Raw genomic sequence first — 20131 nt, 5'->3', positions numbered from 1 at the left:
ATATTAACTCTAGCTATCCTTTATTCTTCATTTTACATTCGTCCATTCTTTGCCTTGCTCTCTAACATGCAAAATCTAGGGCTGTCTACACACTACCACTTTGGTATAACTTATGAATGAACCACCTCCCTGAGCGACATAAAGTTACACTTACCTAAATGCTGGAGTGAACAGCGCTGTGTCAGCGGGAGAGCATCTCCCGCTGGCACAGCTACTGCCACTCGTGGGGGATGGAGTAATTCAGTTGACAGGAGAGCTCTCTTCTATCGGCTTAGGGTGTCTGCACTAGCAGCACTATAGCGATGTGCACCGTTGCAAGCATGGTAGTGTAGGCATAGCTTAGGAGTTTTCAAACCTTGTGACACAAATCCTGCAGTCTCTGCCCAGGGAAACCTCTGCTAAATTCAATGGGAGCTTTGGCTGAGTAAATCCTGACTAGAGACTGCACTCTTTGGATACAACATGCCAACAGGACAAGAACTGAATAGTGGTGTTTAATGTATAGATAAACTTAGTGAGCCAAACAAGTCCTCTAGCTTTGGCATATTGATAACATCATTCATATTAGTTCTTTCTCCTGGGTATAAAGAGACAAAAATTGGGATTCTTAAAAAGTCAGTATAGTCCTAACACTGCTTCCATTGAGTTCCAAGGGAGCAGATGTAGACCAAGACTGAGCGCTTTTGAAAATACCATGCAGAATTTCTAACCTTGTTCTTGAAAGAGATGAGGTAAGGTCATCACTGGGGGATTTTTGGAGCATAGAGAATTAATTAATATGTGGTGTTTCTGTGTTCTTAAAAGCATTCTCTTCTTTCTGACTTCAGTTCTAAATTCAGAGGAGTAGTTATCAGCTGGCATAGTCACTTAATTGGTGCTGGTTCTACCATAGCCATGAAAAATCCAGGGCTCTTCATGTGAACTCACATATGTGGATGTTCCTGTAGAACATAGCTTCTTGAATTATGATATGTGGCTAAGGAGTTTGGCCTGTGGTGTGTCCTGTCTAGTTCAAATCACTTTTGGGGTCAATTAGATTGATTGTGTTTAACCCTTTTGTTTTATATATCCAGGCAAGCTGCATTCACTGGGGCTTCGATAGCAGTGCAGAAGTCACACTGCAGCTCTGCCCCAGGTGTTTCCTGAGTGTCGTGTGTTCCGGCAGGGAGGCCCTGTAGCTTTCAGCACTCACTTTGTTTTTCTTAGCCTGTCCTTTTTCCTGTTTGCTAGGGAGTCCTGGAAGAGCAGCTTGTTCTGAACGGCGACAATGCCTACAATGCACACTTTGGGGAAAGCATGGCCTCCCTAGGAGATATTGATGATGATGGCTACTCAGGTCGGTGCATTTCCATTTTGCCATGTTCTGTTTCTAGCCTTGTCTGGCTTTTTAAAATTTTATTACAGGGACATTTATACCATCAAATCCTATTTCAAAGTAGAGGTGGAAACATCATTCTAGTCCATATCAGAAAACCTTTCAAATAGATGGCCTGATTTGCCACAGCATTACTCCTTTGGAAATTCTCTCTTCTTAAGAATGGCATAATGCTGTGGTGAATCAAGCTCTAGATGACACTTCCTGGTAAAGATGTTTTTACTAATTACACCAAACATGGGTGTAAATCTCATTGATTTCAACATGAGTTATACCTGGGTAACTCAGGGCAAAGTTGGGCATTTGGTCTATTTCCTTTCTGCCTTTTTTTTTTTAACCCTATTGTATATTTCTTACTAATGACTCTTAGGTTGTCCCTAAACAAAAAGAAAACCACATCTTTTGTGTAACATTTGGCATCTTCTGTCTCAGGGCTAGTCCCATATCCCATTTATTGTCGTAACTGGGGCTTCTTATCAGAAAGTACATTTAACATGTAGCTCTTACTGCCTCCTATTGTATATTCTATTTATTGTCACTTGCCGCTGTAACATACAATCCAGTTTCTTTCATGGGCTGTCTTGTACAAGGACATACACTGTGATAACAATAGGTGAAAATGGAGTGTTGACACCAGCCATTTTGCTGCTGTGATTTCTGGCTGACTAAGGACTTCAAACGGACTGGTTGGCTTAGCATGTGTGTCTGAATATACATCCTCAAAGATACTCAGCAGCCCTTTCATTCCCCTATATGTTTGAAAAACAACCCACTTGACCTAACTTGACTTTGGAAACTTGGCATTTCAAACACAGTTGTCACAGTGCAGAGTGGGTGGTTTGTACTCCGAGCCAGTGGTGTCTTGATGTGCAAGGCTGATCCACTCCGGGTTGGTCAGATGAAAGGACCGTTGAATGGCTTTTTGAGCAGGCTGGTGGGAATAAACACATTTTTATAACTAAGAGACATGCTTCTTATTAGTTGCCAAAATAGGTATAAATTAAAAAGGAATTTAATGAGATAACTATTTGTAGCTAAGTGGGCACCAGTAATAGCGTGATCCTTTTTCTCATGATGAATTGTTTCAGCCTGGGGCAGTGGGCTTCTGTAAAAGGATGACATGGGAGGTGTGGAAAGGGAAAGGACTGTGACATGTTTTCAATTCACATTCTTTTACATATGCAGATGTCGCCATTGGGTCCCCAAAGGAGGATGACTACGTAGGAGCGGTGTATATCTACCATGGAGACGCAGGTGGCATTGTTCCGCAGTATTCTATGGTAACTTGTTGTTTGAGTCACTCTGTCAGGTCTCGCAGAAATGCGCCAAACGTATGGGTAAAGCATTGTGACAGGAAGCAGTAATCTCTCTCCTCACCACACCATTTGATTCCCTCTTCTTCTGTAGCTGGTGTGTCTATGTATGTGTAGTCTGCATCAATTCAGACTCTGTACCTGAGCCTAGTTAGGAACTGAGACTTCAGTGTTCTATTTTGCACAGTTTCTAATGATGTTTGGCCCCATCCTCTCTGGCCAGGAAAACAATTCCAGAATGGATCAGCGTGAGCCATTTTTTAAAAACATGTTTTAATACAGTTCTCAGATGTAGCTTCCTTTCCCATGTAGATGAAGTCTTGGGGAGGGGGTATTTCAGTGACAGCAGACCTTGAAAAGGACAAGCACAGGCACTGGAATGGCAAAGCAGACTTCTTCAGGGGATGGGGTGTGTGTGTGTGTGGGGGGGGAGTCTGGCACTGCTCTCTTCCTAGCAGGACCAGAATTAGTGAGAAGGAACAGAGTCTAGGGACTCCTTCTGCAGAAGCACACTTGACTACTTGAGGTGCTCTTCCTTCCAGTAGGAGAAGGTGTCAGGAGAACAGTCTTGAGATTCCACTTTACCAAACCACCATGAAGTAAAAACTGCCTACGTATGCCATACAGGCACTGAAGCATTGAATATAATTCTAGGATAATTTAGTCTTTGCATCTTGGGAAATAAGAAGATAAAATCCCATACATCCTGTTAAAACATGCCCCATAGTCTTTAATATTTGTCTAGCAAGCTTTTGCAAAGGCAGATCTCCCCCCCCCCGGCTGTTTGAAGGTCTGATCTAAATATTTTTTGTTACTGGGAGAGATCCTACATAGTAAATCAATTTAAGCAGAATAAATGCTTTAGTGGTTATAGTGGAGACGCTTTAATAGACTGTAAGGGATTCGTCCTTCTGCCTTTTACTGTATGTACAGTATGCATCGTTTTTTGCAAAGAAAGTTAAAACCGTTTTATGATACTTCTAAAATGTGATAATTTGTGTCATATGTATGGCTCAGCTCTGCATTCTCTTCTCAGCAATAGTTGCTGGAAGTGGGGATCTTCTCATTTGGTAGGAGACTCTGGACTTAACTCCTGCATATCCAGATTGGAGTTTTGTTTTTCGTTTTCGAGGAAGTTTAGTGTGTTAGAAAGACACATTGACAGTGCTTCAGATTGAAGTTCTTGTTCCTCCCCTCCCACAGCAAAGTGGGCAAATGCAATACACCCGCCCCTCATTCCTGGCAGAGACCACTTCTAGAGGATTAAAGGACACCCATTGCTCTGTCTTGGTGCCCTTTTCCATCCAGGATACCAATTGTGGCACTATTTTTACAATGTATCCTAGTACCTATTCCAAAGGGACTAGACCAGGGGTAGCAACCTATGGCACGAGTGCCGAAGGCAGCACACGAGCTGATTTTCAGCGGCACACACTGCCTGGGTTCTGGCCACCGGTCTGGGGAGCTCTTCATTTTAATTTAATTTAAAATGTTTAAGAAGCTTCATTTAAAAAACCTTATTTACTTTACATATAACAATAGTTTAGTTATATAATATAGAATTATAGAGAGAGACCTTCTAAAAACATTAAAATGAATTGCTGGCATGCGAAACCTTAAATTAGAGTGAATAAATGAAGACTCAGCACACCACTTCTGAAAGGTTGCCGACCCCTGGACTAGACTGAAGCCACCAATTCACTTTTCATATGCCACCAAACAGCCATTAAATGCTTACAACTTTTGTTCCTTACCTACCTGGACTGGATTTGAACCCACCCACCTTGAGGTAAAAGGCTTTGTGTATCCTATTACCATGCCCCTGAGCCATCCAGATGCCCTGGATTTCCTCTTTTAAACAAGCTCTGAGAGGAAGCGGCCCCATATCATATAAATGTTCACCCTTTTCATCCCTTTTCTACTTTAAATCATTATCTATATCTGTGCCTCACTCCCCTACAGCAACTTTAGTGATGGCTCTGAGCTAAAGCAGCTTAATTGGCTTGCAACATAATGCATGTGCTAAATAAATAGTCTGTCTAAGCTTCATGGCTTGCTGTTTTCATTCATGGCACTTAAAGGAGAACAGCATTATACCTCAGCATTTATACCATAATAGCCTGCAGATGTCTGCGGGATATCTGTAGGCAGAACTTACCACCCTATTAGGGACCCCCCAAAAACTTAATCATGTTCTATGATGTAAATGTAATGTGAGGAGAAAGTTTCTTCCATTTGCCTAATGTTAACTGCCCTTGATTGGGAAAGTTTAGCTCTGTTTGTTTTAAAGCATAGTTTCCCCTTTAGAACTGATCGTCAGGATCACATGTTAGTTTTAAAGGATCTCTTTTTTCCACTACTGTACTGGTTTTCAATTTTCTCTTTCAATGAATTTTCTGTGTGATGTTTTGGCTACTATTAACGTTCTTGTATGGGCTGGACAAGGAAGTATTGTAGCCTGTAAAATGCTATGAAGCAATGCTTGCAGCTCTGTAATAGGTCTTTTCCATTTAACTTCTGTGATGGGACCCCTTTTTGAACTCCTTTCTTTTGCCACACAGGAGCCTGTGGGCCATGTGGCTGGCTTGGAAGATGAGGTTTTAATATCTTGATTTGTTCCAGATAAAACATTTGCCTTTTTAACTATTTAGGAAAGTTCCTGTGTGTTAGTGATTTTTAAGAAGCCCTCTGGGTTTGAGAGACAGAAATGAGATATGGCATCAGCACTGGTACAAAATACTGTATGATAGCTGGAAAAACAGAATTTCCAACTGGCTATGGCAATGAATCTTCCTCGTTTTGACCTTGAACATATTGACAAACTTTTTTTAGAGTAAGTGCTCATGTTGGATTTGATTTTTCAATTAAATTAACTGTTTTTATTTTTTTAGTGATGCTCCATAAAACTCTTAATCGTATGAGTGCAGCTGATGGAAAAGGTTATGTGGAATACAAAATTAGACCCTGTCTTCTATAAAGAATATATTTGATATGCTGTTCATTTTGTGCGTGTGTGTGTGTTTATTTGTAATTTATGTATTAGTTTAATCAACACTGACTTTTAACTCAAGTCAAGACCAGAAAACACTTTCTCACATAAGAGATCATGGGACTTACACACATGAATAGGGTTTGCAGTATTATGGTTTGCAAGGTCAGGTTCCAATAGTGCTCTGGTAGTAGAAAGGGGCCTCAGTGTACATGAGAATCTGTCCTTGAGAGAAGAACCATGTGGTGCTTTATATTGATTTTGATTCCTTTTGGTGATTCCATTTCTATACTATCTGTTGCAGAAACTGTCTGGGCGAACTATAAACCCAACGCTGCGGATGTTTGGCCAGTCCATATCGGGAGGAGTTGATATGGATGGAAATGGTTATCCGGGTATGTTTACTACAATTATAACAATAAAAAAAGCAGCAGATAAATATAGCATATCAAGTAGTTTCCATATTGCTTACTAAAGAGCCTTCAAATCAGTAACAGGAAAGCTTACAGTGTGAAGTGTAGGTGTCTGCCTTTTTCCTCGCTCAGTGAAAGCTGCTGACATGATTAGTCTATCTCAGAGACACCCCAGGTTCAGTTGTCTGGGTTTAGAACCTATGGTACAGGACTGAGAAACAACGTTGAGAATTTTTGCTTCCTAGGAAGGTAGTTACTTTCTAGAGAGTAGTTTCTATTTAATGGACAAAAATTGAACTGAGATAATGATGATACAAAAAGAGAGAACTGGAGTGACCTGAAGAACCCAATTTTGCAGTTCCAGTGCAGGCAAAACAAACATTGTGATGTATTGATTGGCAGAACTAAGTTGGGAATGGGGAAATATTTTATTTATTAGTACATATTTTACAACTGAAAAATTGTTCTGAATAAACAGACTACAAGGGTTTGGTTTCTGTGTCCTTCAAATGCCATCATAAAAATAAAAGTTATGAAACTTTGTTTTCAGATGTGACCATTGGGGCCTTCATGTCAGACAATGTGGTGCTTCTAAGGTGAGATCAATTTCTTCCTTTTTTATGATGATCTTCTGGCTCCTGTTTATTGGTTATGTGGTTTCTCAGTCTTCCTCCAGTAGTTTTTATTTTCTCTTCATTATGGTCAGAAGAAACAAGTTAGATTATTTTGTACACTGTACCCAATAGGGGTGCATGGTACCTTATAGAATAAATAAAAGGGATCCAACCCTGAAGAACTTATCATCTAATTTAGACACACACCATGGGATGCCAAATAAAAAGATGGGTGTTGGGAGTATGGGGAGAGTAAGGGTTATAGAAGTAACAGATTGAGAGATGCTTTTGTTATCACTGATGTACACATCACTGATTCCTTTTTGGAAAGATATTTGAGTTGTTTATGTAGTCACTTGAATTTTTTTGTTTTTATCTTTATAAAATATTGTTTGATTTAAGGAAACAAAATTGGTCAAGAGGTCAGCAGTGGATGGTGTAGGACTGTAGCTCAGTGTTGGAAAGTTAGAGTGAAAGAAGTGAGCCTGGAAGGATTTGAAGGAGAGTGAGGTTGCAATGCATGCAGGAACAGCTATTTTGAGGTGTGGAGGGTGCCATGGAGTTCCTTGTTGGAGGTGGAGACCAGGGAAGCTACAAGGTGTGACAAATTGGAAGAGTGAAGGGGATGTAGTGGGGCTAGAATTGAGGCATAAACAGGGCAGAGCTTTGAAGGTAAGGATGAGGAATTTGAACTTCATGTGGCAGGAGACTGGAAGTCATTGCAAGGACTCAAGGAGGGTGTTGACGTGGTCAGAGAGAGAGGTGAGGAAGTTGTTTTTTTTTTCTGCATTTTGTTGGGTAGACTTTGAGGGGCACCATGTAAATATCAGGCAGCCACAGAGGAGGAGGAGGTGGTGGGGTTGTAGTCAATATGATAGATGACTTGTGCAGTGGTTAAAGCTCATGTGGTACAATGTTGAGTATCTATCAGATCTCCAAAATCATGTTACTAAATATGGAATATGATACCTGTAACACGGCAATAGAAAAGAAATCAAGAGGCTACATCAAGAGGTTAGATTGCTGCAATTTACTCTTCTTGGGGCTGCCCTGGAGAGCTCTGGGTTCTGTTACTACTTCTGATACTGACTTGCTGTGTGACCTTGGGCCGCTCACCTGAACTTTCATGTCCGTTTTCCGATCTACAAATGAGGTTCATGATACTTGCATACAGTACCTCACAGGGATGTAGTGCAGCTTAATTAAGTTTTTGCAAAGTACTTTGACTTTCTCAGATGAAAGGCGCCCTTGGAAGAGGAAAGTGTTGTTTTTATTTTTATGCTGATTTATATTTTGGGCTATTTTTGCCAATAACTACATTCTGAATAAACACTCTAATGTTTAATAAAACAACAGTGTCAAGAACTAGATGGAACAGTCATTTGAAGCTTTTGTGCAATGGTCATTTTAACAGGAGAAATATGGGGCTGGAGAAATAATTAAGAGTTTTAGAATGAGTATCCCCCTATGTGTCTTGTTAGATACAGGAAAGACCTGTTTCTGTTCCCAACAAAGTCACTAGAAAAACTCCTGTTGACTTCATGGTGCAGGTGCTGTGTTCTTTGAGAAACATTAATATTCTGTTACTACTCAGACAAACAGAGGAAGCCAGTAGCTTTTCCATCAAATGTTGTGAAACATCAACAGGTGGAATCTCTGAGCTCTGTTCCTCAGAAATAGCTTGAAAAGGAAATAAAGGTGCAAACACGTATGCTGTGAAGAGATAAACTGGATGTAAGAACACAGGGGCCTAGAACCAGGGACTGCAGGTTTTAAAGCAGGTGCTGCTTCCTTGTCACCACCACAGGCCTGAGCATGGTTGCCATCAAGAGGAACCGAGAGACTAAGCCCTGCAGGAAATTCTACTCCAAGGGGCATGTGCAATAGCCCTCTGTGATTCTCTTGATTGGCTGGCACTCCACATATAAACCATTTCAGGGAGTTGACTGAACAGTGCAGACCTCCAGTGTGCCTCTGCCTGAGATGTCACTTTCTGCGTCTTGGCTTGATTCCAGACTCCTGGCTCTTGGCCTAGGCTGGGCTCCCAACCCTGATCTTGGTTTACAGTCTCTGGCGTAAGACTGTTGCTGACTCTGGTGAAAGGCGCTGGCCTGGCCCATCCCCAATTCCTGCCTCATGTTCTCAATTTGGTAACAGACTCTGAGTTTGTAGTTTTGACCTGGCCTGGCCCCAGATTGATCTCTGACCTTCAGACCCAACACTGAGCAGCTCACTCCATGCCCACAGGCCACACATGAGCTGGTCCCGATGGTGGAAGGTTTCTTGTGACATCACCAAGAAAATACACACAGTGTAGCAACCTGAATCCAATCACTAAATCGATGCCTGTTTATTTCTTTAGAGATTAGTGCATTATGGACTAATCATGTGTCTAGGCTAATTAATTGCAGCTACTGCCGGTCAGGGAGTGTGCCGTGCTTGCTGTTTGGATTCAGATTAGGGTAAAGGAAAATACTCTTTTTTCCCAAAAGTTCTTGTAAAATCTTTTGGCCAAAACCAATATATGTCTTGCCAAATGATATTAAAAAGCTTTTGTGGAAGCCACTTTGATTTGGGGCTGATGATGGTGCCTCTATGTGTGCATTGCAACTTGATATATACCCATTAAATAGGCTAATTTTAAAGATATCATGCAGCGCATAGCTTGTGAAATAGTATGTTTAGGTAAATATACAAGTTAATCTATTTTACCCCTTCCCCAAGCATCTGAGTGCAGGCACTTCCATGATGTGAGATGATCCTGGGAAGTTTGCTCTTTCCTCCTCTTTTCTATGAATACCAAACTCCCACTGTTAGTTTTAGATACTGGTAAGAGAGACTGAGTTGCCATCAGAGACTGAAGTTGATCTTGCTCCAGTTGATAAGTGCCTATAACCACTGCCACAAGCCACAGCCCCCAGATGTAAATGGCTTGTGGAGGGACTCCTAATGTGGTCTGCTCTATGCACTGCATGGCTCCTTAGCCCACCTTAGAACCAAATCTGCTGTTCGCTGCACATTTTTGGAGTGTATGGGAGGTTTATTACTTGAGTTACCTTTGGAATATTCATACTTAAGATCTGCAGAACTGAAAGCACTAAGAATAACAGTTCATGCATTCTTGGGCTCTGATCCTGCATTGAGACTGGTTCTCATTGCAGGACTGGGGCCTTGATTTCTTAACCACTTGCTCCAAGCCTTCTGCACTTACTGTGTCATGTGGCACAGAAAACCAATACCTTGCCCTCATGGCCCTGTGATTGTGACGTGACTCTGGCTGAACTCTTCTTCAACCTGAAATAACCATAGCAACAGCCCAGGCCATAGGCTACAAAAATGGAAAGCTGTCATTCGTAACACACAGGGGGAACTGTCAGAACTTAATTCGGTGAAGTCAAAGGAGCACTGTAAATTGTCAGTGCATGGCATGGGGGAATTAGCTGAACCTTTCCCCATCCTAAATGATAGAAGTGTAATGCACTTAATGCATCTGGCACTACTATGAAAAATTACCCCAGCTTTGTTTTTCCTAAACTTTAGCTTAATGAATGCTGCTGCTAGAGCATTATATGGAACATTACTGTTCACTTACCCTTTCCTCATGGCCCCAGGCCTTTTTCTCTTTTGAGCTCCCTAGCCAGTGAACATGCATAAGTGAGGTTATTGTCTTCGGTCTCTAATGCGCTAATCTCATTACCCTCCCCTCTCATCATGAAGTCTCTATACACCTTTACTAGAGATTATTTATTATTGGTCACATCTGGTCATGCATGATGTGCTCAGATATTGAGAGTACAGTTTATTAACATCAATCTGATATTATCTCACTTCAGCCACTGATGTAGTAGGATATGGGCAGGGCCGCCTCCAGGCACCAGCTGAGCAAGCTCGTGCTTGGGGTGGCAAAAAAGCCAGAGCCGGCCCTGGATAGGGGTCGCCCTTGCTGGCTGAGGGAAGGGCTAGAAGAATGCCAGATCTGGTCTAACATTAACAATGTTGTTTTTTAATGTCTGCTTGATACCAAGTATTTCCAATTTTGCTTTATTTTCAAATCTGGTTGAGAAACATCCCTCTAAAGCCAAACTAAATTATACTTCTTTATTGGTCTCTAGATCTAGACCTGTCATTACAATGGACATCTCCATTTTCCTGCCAGCTTCCATCAATATCACAGCTCCCCAGTGCCAAGATGGCTTGCAGCAGGTGAATTGCCTCAATGTCACAGTCTGCTTTCTTTTTAACGGCAAACGTGTTCCAGGAGAAATAGGTAATGTGCATCCATTAAATGGTTCTCATGCCATAGGTAACTCTAGAGGGGGCTGGGTTTTAGTGATATATGAGGCATGCTTAAAGGATTCTTCAGTTTAATTGCTGACACCAATTGCTGCTTTGGGCAAATAATTTACAGCGCCTCAGTTTATTCATCTATGCAATGGGTATAAAATAAAAATTCTTACTCTACTAACAAGGATATTTTCAAGCTTCTTTAATATTTATAAAGAGCTTTGAAAATCTTGAATGAAAGGAACTGTGTAAGTACAAAGCAGTATTATGATCATGTTGAAATATTACATATATCTATTAAGTTACAGGTACATATAATGCTTAATGTGCATGTGAGTATATTTATGCGTGTGTGCATGTATGTATGCATAAATAATATAATGGTATGGTGTAAAGTTTGGATTTGATCATGCCATTTTGGCACAGTCCAGCACTGGAAGTGGTGTGGAGCTGCACTGCTCCAGAGGGAGCAACTTTTATAGGGCATATTCATATTTGTAGCATATTCTCCTACGTGCCTGGCCAGCAGGAAGAGGGGGCAAGCAATGGCTAGGCACCTTTGGGGTGCCATGGATATAATTAGAGGTAGTGCCCGTGCTCCCCTGACTGTACAGAATGAAATTCTTCTTGGACTTTATGTGGGCCACGGAAGGGGCAGACAGACTCTTTATTCCCTCCCCTGTACTGTGCACAAGTAAGAAGCAGCTGCTAGCCACTAGGACTAGCTAGGATCTACATCATTATCACCCGAGTCTGGGATAGTTAAATTTCTCAAAGAGAACAAAATTGTTTAAAGCTTAATCTCTTTTGGGGTTCTAAGACATATACACATTCTAGGCCAGGATTTGTATGGCTGTACCTTTTCCTTTCTTAGGAGTTCTTGCAAAATCCCACAGATGAATGTATAGTTCAGCAAAGCACTTTTATCCAGATAGGATAACTCTGGTTCATCCAAAAATGTTAATTCCCATCACTGTTTTAGGATAAATTTTTTTAAAGGGCCTAAGTCCCATTTTCAAAAGCAGGGCCGACTCTAGGCACCAGCAAACCAAGCACCTGCTTGGGGCGGCACATTTTCAGAGGCAGCATTCTGGCCGACTTTTTTTTTTTTTTTTTTGCTTTGGGTGGCAAAAGCCTAGAGCCGGCCCTGGCAGCAGCAGGGGGGCACCCTGGGGCTGCTGCGGTTTGTGCAGCGGGGGAGCAGCGTCCGCACCTTGTGGCTGGGCTGGGCAGGCTCCGAGCGGGGGACACAGGGGCTGGGGGCTGCCCTGCAGGGTGTATGGAGCCACTGGCACATGCTGCATGGCGGCCGCCCCCTAGCGCCGCAGCCAGGGCTGGGTGAAGCGGCCTCAGCTGCCCAGGGACTGTGGCATGGCAGCCAGACGCAGCAGCTGGGCCATAGAGGGCGGGGCGCTGCCATGAGGGGCCCGCGTCCCGCTCCCTCTGGGGCTACCGTGCCCCGGCTCCTCAGCCCCCTGCCGGGCGGTCCCCCAGCTCTGCCCTCCCAGGTCCCAGCCGGTCCTGGAGGCCGGAGCCCTGGCTGGAGGGACCCTGGGCTGAGGTGCGGCCTGGGAGCCCTGCTGCTTACCCTGACCCTGCTAGCATAGGACCAGCTGGAGGCGAGGGGGGAGTGGGTGGAGTCAGCACTGGTAGGGGGGAGCCCAGTGCTGGGGAGGCAGGGGGTGCCGGGGGGGGAGAGAGAGCCCAGGGCTGGGGCGGCAGGGGGTGCGAGTGGGGGAGGACACTGGTGTGTGGGGGAGTGAGAGCCCAGGGTTGGGGTGGGGGGCAGCCAAATATTTTTTTGCTTGGGGCGGCAAAAAACCTAGAGCCGGCTCTGTTCAAAAGTGACTGTAAGCTTTCTTAGCCTCCTAAGTGCCAAAGATCACTTTTAAAAATAGGACTTTGGCCCTTTTGAATATTTGACCCTCACTCTCATTTTGTGTAGCTCTACTGGGTGTTAAGAAACACACTTTCCTTTCTCATTCAAGTGCATTCTCATATTTCTGGAGGGAACTAATCTTCTTGCAGCATACCACAGATGAGAGCCAGTTTAATTTCACTGAATTATGATACAAACCATACCCTTTTGTAACTTACTGCAGTTAAAAGAACATTTGAATACTTTTGGCAAATGTTACCCATCCCCTAGTAAAGAGTTCTTTGTTAAGTAGATAATGATATAACTCTCAGACATTGTCTTTTTATACAATGCATCTAATCAAAGCAGTTTGTTATACTAGGTCTATACTTACCCGCCGGGTCGACGCGTAGAGTTGGACTTCTCGGAGTTCGAACTATCGCGTCTAATCTAGACGCGATAGTTCGAACTCCGAACGCGCTCCTGTCGACTCTGGAACTCCACCACCGCGAACGGCGGTGGCGGAGTCGACGGGGGAGCCGCGGACTTTGATCCCGCGGCGTCTGGACAGGTAGGCAGTTCGAACTAAGGTAGTTCGACTTCAGCTACGCTATTCGCGTAGCTGAAGTCGCGTACCTTAGTTCGACCCCCCCCCTGAGTGTAGACCAGGCCTTAGAAAAACATAGCCAGTGTTATGTAACTGTGTAAAAACTTCTTAGGATACAATTTGGACACAGTGCCTCAAATAAGCATTTAATTTGGATTATACAAAACAATGCATTTTAATTTCTTTCAGGTTTCATAGTAACAGTATTTTTGGGGGGGGGGAGGGTTAGTGGTAATGTGACACCTCTCACATAACTGGTTAAATCTTGGGGAATGGGTTAATTAATACCAAAAACTGCTTCAGCTAAATATGTTTAGATTGAAAAGTCTTTTGACCCAATTTATGCATTAAAACATATTTAGGGAGATGAGTTAATGTGTACAGCACCTAACACAATGGGGTCCTCGTCTATGACTAGCGTTCCTAAGCGCTGTGGTTATACAGATAGGAAATAATTATATTATGTATCGGAGCCTCATGGCCAAGGTTTTCAAAAGGGGCTAATGATCTTGGGGTGTCTCAGTTTTAGATGCCTTGAAGGCGCCCGATATGCAAGAAGTTGGTGCTCAGCACTTTTTGAAAGTCAGGCCCCTGTAGGACATCTGAAGTTGGGCACTCAGAATCACTAGTCTGTCTTGAAAATTGTGTCCGTTGTACTTCTCTCATGCTGCCTAGAGTGGTTCACGGCCGCGAGTGCCTACTTCAGGGCACACAGTCAAAAACAAGGCAGACACCGCAAACTGGTGGTTTGTTCTGTCATTAGATTTCACCAAGCCAGTGTCAAATGTGAACTTCTGGACCACTATAACAGCCTGGAGAGTGTAAGGGGACTGTCTAAGACTATCTCAGGCAAGCTGGACTTAGTGATAAATGGTCATTTACATCAAAAATCACAAAATATTTAGGTTGCTTCCAGTCCCAAGAGGTCAGTTGCTTACCCCAGGTCAATTGGTACCCTAGACCTTACACCAAAGACAATGCCGTGAGAAACTATCTAAAGGTTTATTAACTAGGAAAAAAAAGTTATTTACAGGTTAAAGCAAAAATACATACACACAAATGAATTACCATCTCTGATTCCTACAGATGACAGAGATGTGGTAATCTGTCAATTCAAAAATGTATTTCAGGGCGGACCCAGGGGTAGCCCGTGGGGATCTCTGCCTTCATTTAATGTCTCTGGCCCTGTGAGAGTGCAAACAACAAAGAGATGAAAAATCTTCATGTCAACTACTTTTATTTTCTTCTTTGAGCATTCAGCAGGGGCGGCTCCAGGCACCAGCACGCCAAGCGCGTGCCGGGGGCGGCAAGCCACGGGGGGCGCTCTGCCGGTCACCGCGAGGGTGGCAGGCAGGTTGCCTTCGGTGGCATGCCTGCGCAGGGTCCTCTGGTCCCACGGCTTCAGCGGACCTCCCGCAGGTGTGCCGCCGAATCCGCAGGACCAGGGACCTCCCGCAGGCAAGCCGCTGAAGGCAGCCTGCCTGCCGTGCTTGGGGCAGCAAAATACCTAGAGCTGCCCCTGGCATTCAGATCGATGGGACCAGGCCTTCTGCACGTACTTCTCCGTGGGTGGATGGGGCGATTAACAACATGTTTGTCTTATGGCCCACTTAATTTTTGATAGCTCTCCTGAGTGAGTGGGGCAATTCCTGTGCTTGGGTTCACAGATTCAGAACAAACATTTGCAGAGTTATAAAGCAAAGCTTACATATTTCCTTTTAGCATAGAATACAGATGTTACAAGTGAGATTAATGCATGCAGCAGCTTTCAAGCATTTCGTAGTCTAAACACTAAATGCATTCTTATAAGACGAATACCTATTTTTAACAAAACTAACATACTATATAGGTGAGCTGGTTTGGTTTCCAGCTATGAGTTGGTCAGTTCTTAGCTAATGCCTATAGCTTTGGCCAGAGCTGGCACTTGGTTTTCCAGCATCACTTCTGCATGCAAGTTTTACAAGTCTGTACCGAACATGCAGTCACTATCCTATTCTTTCTATTATAAACTCGTATCTAAAATGTTTATTTTCATGTATTGCTATTTAATTCTGCGACCCATAAAGAAAATCTGTCTCCAACTTAATTGGGTTGATCAAACAAATTTTAAATATGGACCTTTTTCTCCCATTTTTTTCCCAGCACTATCTGTAGGACTACTAGTACTTTCACAGCTATTTGTAGACCAGTGTTTATTTTCATAATGTACTGTGTCATTCGCAAAGTACAAATCCTATCAATTTTATAGGCACTTTGTGCAAACTGAAATCTTCAGCGTCTTTTCAGCTGAAATAGTTAGGGCTGAGTTAAAGAGGCATAGGATAGCGAAATGTGTTGCTTTGCATGGTGTGGCAGTCGTTGTCTGACCTTTCTCTTTGCTGCAGCATGCGCTAGAAGGCTAGGTGGTTGGTTGTATTTCATATCCAGACAGAGCATTACCTCACAGGGTTTTGGATGTGTCAGAAATAGGAAACTTTTTTGTAGTTATTTATTTTTCATAAATCCCAGCATCTGGCTTAGGCTGTTCCTTGCTTCCCTGGTTGTGACCAGAAAGCTGCTTCAGGCCTGGCTTTGGTGTTACATCTTCCAGTGCGTTTTGGGGCCTTCAGTTTTTCTATATAGTCCTGAGCAATCCCTCATTCGATAGTAGCTACCTTTGCCTTGCTTATTCCCTAGGTGACAGAGCAAGGGAACAGTTTTCTTTAAGAACTAAGGGCAATATTATTGCATACATTGTAAAAAGGGGAGGAGCATACAAAATTGACAGATAATATCTGATTCCCCCTCTTTAGCTTTGCCTTGTCTAGTCTAGAAAAAGGTTGAGTTTAGGTCCTACTTAGGGCAGGTTGACACTACAGACCTATATTGCTATAACTATGTCCCTCAAGGGCGTGAAAAATCCACAGCCCTGAGCGATGTAGTTATACCGATCTAACGCCCCAGTGTAGAAAGTGCTATGTAGACAGGAGGTGGATTAACTACGCTCTAGTGCTGTATGTGAATTCAAGCCCCTAGCTAATGTACGCTAGCTAAGCCTGACCTTTAAACTATGTTTCCTAGTGTGACAGGGTAATAATTCTAGCTTGATGTTACCAGGTTGAATTGCAACTTAGGCTGGAGCATTGTTCCTGGCCTTTCCCTGCATAATCCACACACATCTGAGCACAATACCTTGTCAGCATGCTTCCAAACAATACCCCTTTCCCAGCTGAAGGCCCAGAACAGGAACATGGAGGCTGCTTGGGTCCCCCATATTTCAGGACACCGTGCTACTCGCCTCGCCACTGGCAAATGAAAGGAAACTTGCTATGCTCGCAGACGGGATAATTTATTTATACAGATTAAAAAAATACCAAGCTACAATTTAATTTTAAAAAATGATGATGTGTGAATTGGATGATTTTCAGTGCTTCTAAAAATGACAGGTTATAGGGCTGGCTGGAGCTAGGCATTGCGTACGCAGATGCTGCGGAAGCTTCTTCACACAGCTCACTCAATGTACTTGACTTCTGCCCTGAATCACCCCATTCTAGTCCACTGTAAGAGAACTCCCTAGGCAGACTCAGCTGATTGTGACCAGTTGTAGAGTGGTTTTGCGGGTGGAGCTACACTTTGAACTCGTAATTGGTGCACCTCAGGTGGTTCAGAGTTTCTCTTCAGTTTGGATAAACCACCGGGGCTTACGATACCCTTAATACCCTTAGTCTAAAATACGTGATGTTACACTGAAAGCAGGTGTTTTGCTGCTTGTGTACTGAAACATAACAAAGTGGAGCAGGGGTACCTAATGCAATTCTTCTTAGGGTATATGCAGTGTGACCGGGATAGATCACTGAATTTGGTCTGCTGGTTGGATCATGAGCTACCCCGGCTTGGGCCAGGTGCTGACGGGGAGTGCGACATGAATGCTGATCCATGCCCCCCACCTATTGCAGTGTGTATGTGGGTATGTGACACTTGAGTATGAAAATCATGTGGTGTATCTGCTACTCCTTATTCAGCAAGTATCTTACTATGGCAGTGATTGGGACATCTAGTCTGCTGTAATGGTGAATGGCCTCGTTTGCAAATGAACGAAATATACTTCTGAATGTAGTTTTATCAAACCTTTATAAAGATTTAGTTTGAATTCTGGGCAGAGAATTGGTCATTTCAAAATTTAATCTAAACCGATTGCATTCATGCCAAATTTTTATTCACTTCTGAATTCAAAGGCCAAATCCCATAAATATTTAAGAGGATGCATGTGTTTGAGTACCCCTGGCAGACTCTGGAAGGTTCCTAGTGAGAGTTAATTTAGTAGCAAAAACTTGCTACCCAGTACTCAGAGTGAATGGGAATAAATTAAATTGCAGAGGGTGCTTTATGAGCTAGTCAGTTACTTTCCCACCCTGGTTCCTTTTTTGTTTTGAAGCAACAACGAAAAAAATCTTATTCATGGTATTTCAGCTTTTCCACTGATGTGACATCATTGGATGTAGCATAGGAATAAGTTGCCAAAAGAAAAGGGAAAAAGATGTGAAATGTGCTATTTAAAATGTATTAATCAAAACCATACATGGTTGCTATAGAAGGATGGTAACTGGAATGGTTTTGTTTAGAGGCTCTGTGCAGTGTTCTTATTAGTATTTGGGTTGCTTATTATGCTGTTCATCTAGACAAGAGCTTCTAATGTTGCATTTCTACTTGAGAATTTTAAAAGGTTTAGGACACACTCATGAATTGAACTTTCCAACACCTCAGTGAATTAGGTAGCCATTCTTATCCAGCTTTACGTCATTTGGGGGTCTAGGGAGTTTGTCCTGCCCCCTGAGGCTGGTGACGAGTGTCTGCAGTGCCTTGTGTTCTGCTTGCACAGCTCTTGGATTTGCCCACAGATTTTCTTGTCTTTTGCAGCAACAGTTGCTCCTACAGTTGATATCATAGGTGTAGTCCAGGGGTAGGCAACCTATGGCATGTGCGCCGAAGGTGGCTCACAGGCTGATTTTTCAGTGGCACTCACACTGCCCGGGTCCAAACTGCCTGGCTACTGGTCTGGGGGGGTCTGCGTTTTAATTTAATTTTAAATGAAGCTTTTTAAACATTTTAAAAACATTATTTACTTTACATACAACAATAATTTAGTTATCTATTATAGACTTATAGAAAGAGACCTTCTAAAAATGTTAAAATGTATTACTGGCATGCGAAACCTTAAATTAGAGTGAATAAATGAAGACTTGGCACAGCACTTCTGAAAGGTTGCCGACCCCTGGTGTAGTCTCATCAAAGGTAGGAGGAGAAGGTCTCCTAGGAAACAGAAAGAGGAGGAGACAGGATTGGGCATGGGGTCTGTACAACCTAAAATCAAAAATGGATTTTTTTGTCTTTAAAAATAGGCCAAAATGTGTCATGCTTGACCTCAGTTTGGGCGTGATTCTGAGTTGTGTTGGACACACAGACCTCCCATCAGCTACAGTCGGAATTGGAGTGCTCAGTACCTCGCAGGATCAGATCCTTTTACGCGAACTGTTTTTAAAATGATACAGAAGGTTGGACACACTCTTATTTTGGTGTAGATCTGGCTTATTTTGGTTTAGTTTCAGTCATTTAGGAATTAATTTAAGCCAAACTGAAAAAAGTCTGATTTAAATTGAAATAAGAATGCCCACAGAGCCTTTTGCACCAGTTTGAAAAATGATTTAACTTAAACCGATCCAACTACTGTGTATAGACAAGGCCTAAGTGAGGCCAATGACAACAATTGTGTTTTAAAGAGCTCAGAATGTCGTTCTCTCTCTCTCTCTCTCTCTGTATATGTATAAATAAAAATTTCACATAAAAGTTTTCAATCCAAGAAGAAATTAGGGTAACAATTTTAAAGTCTTCTAAGAAGAGTGTTGTTTAGAGGTAGCAGTAACAGTTAGCTGGTTTAAATCAAAATTGATTTAAAAAACAAAACAGATGTATACACTTTTAAGGAAATCATTAAAATTCTGCTCAGATAATCAACGTTTGGCCTAATTATGTAATAATGCACAGAAACAGACATGAGCTAACTGTCACGTACATCACATGCAGACTAATTAAGCCCTGTGTTGCTGGCCATCTACTGATTTTCCCTTTATTGTATTAACATTCAGCTGAAATCACTAAGGACCACTTCCTGCAATAGGATCCACTAATGTAAGGGCCTCTGTGCTTTGTGTAGAGTCCCACTGACTTTAGTGGTACAGGCGTCCACTAAAAGAAAAAAGCTGATTTCATTGCTGGTTCAGGACCTCAGACATTGTAGCATTCACTTGTACAGCAGGTAGAATCCATCTGGATTATTCAACCAGTAAACAAATTGTTGAGTAAACAGATAAGAAGCCTTCTCTAGGGCAGTGGTCTCTGGTGATAGTTTGTTGGTCTATGAGTGCATGTTCTGTAGTTTTCAGGGGAATAATATTCATAAAGAGAAATGAACTACAAACTACTTCCTCTCGTTATAATCTTACTAGCATTTAGAATTTAACTCAACCAGGAAATGCCAAGTTCTTGTTGACATCTGGTTCTTAGTTTATGGTGATATGGAGGGAAAACAAAGCATGTTTTTCTTTCAACAGGGTGAGTAAAATATCTCTAGAATTTTTTGAATTATTTTTTACTAGTGCTTTCTCACATTCCTCGTAAAGGGCCTCCTCATCCAAGGTGCTG

At 42.6% G+C, this 20131-nt stretch overlaps 1 protein-coding gene across 1 annotated transcript in view; it reads left to right on the top strand.

Annotated features, from left to right (window-relative positions):
• The window catches only part of ITGA9 (integrin subunit alpha 9), a 293310-nt gene that overhangs the window by 52139 nt on the left and 221040 nt on the right, over positions 1-20131 (top strand). Inside the window, exons 10-14 of the mRNA XM_045007714.1 lie at positions 1231-1336; positions 2561-2655; positions 5982-6072; positions 6641-6686; positions 10817-10971. Of these exons, the coding sequence (XP_044863649.1) occupies positions 1231-1336; positions 2561-2655; positions 5982-6072; positions 6641-6686; positions 10817-10971 (493 nt within the window). The remainder of the gene's footprint in view (positions 1-1230; positions 1337-2560; positions 2656-5981; positions 6073-6640; positions 6687-10816; positions 10972-20131) is intronic.

This window comes from Mauremys mutica, chromosome 2, assembly GCF_020497125.1.
Source record: "Mauremys mutica isolate MM-2020 ecotype Southern chromosome 2, ASM2049712v1, whole genome shotgun sequence".
Taxonomy (NCBI): domain Eukaryota; kingdom Metazoa; phylum Chordata; order Testudines; family Geoemydidae; genus Mauremys; species Mauremys mutica.
The sequence above is the reverse complement of the archived record's forward strand: the minus strand, read 5'-3'. Positions and strand labels throughout refer to the sequence as shown.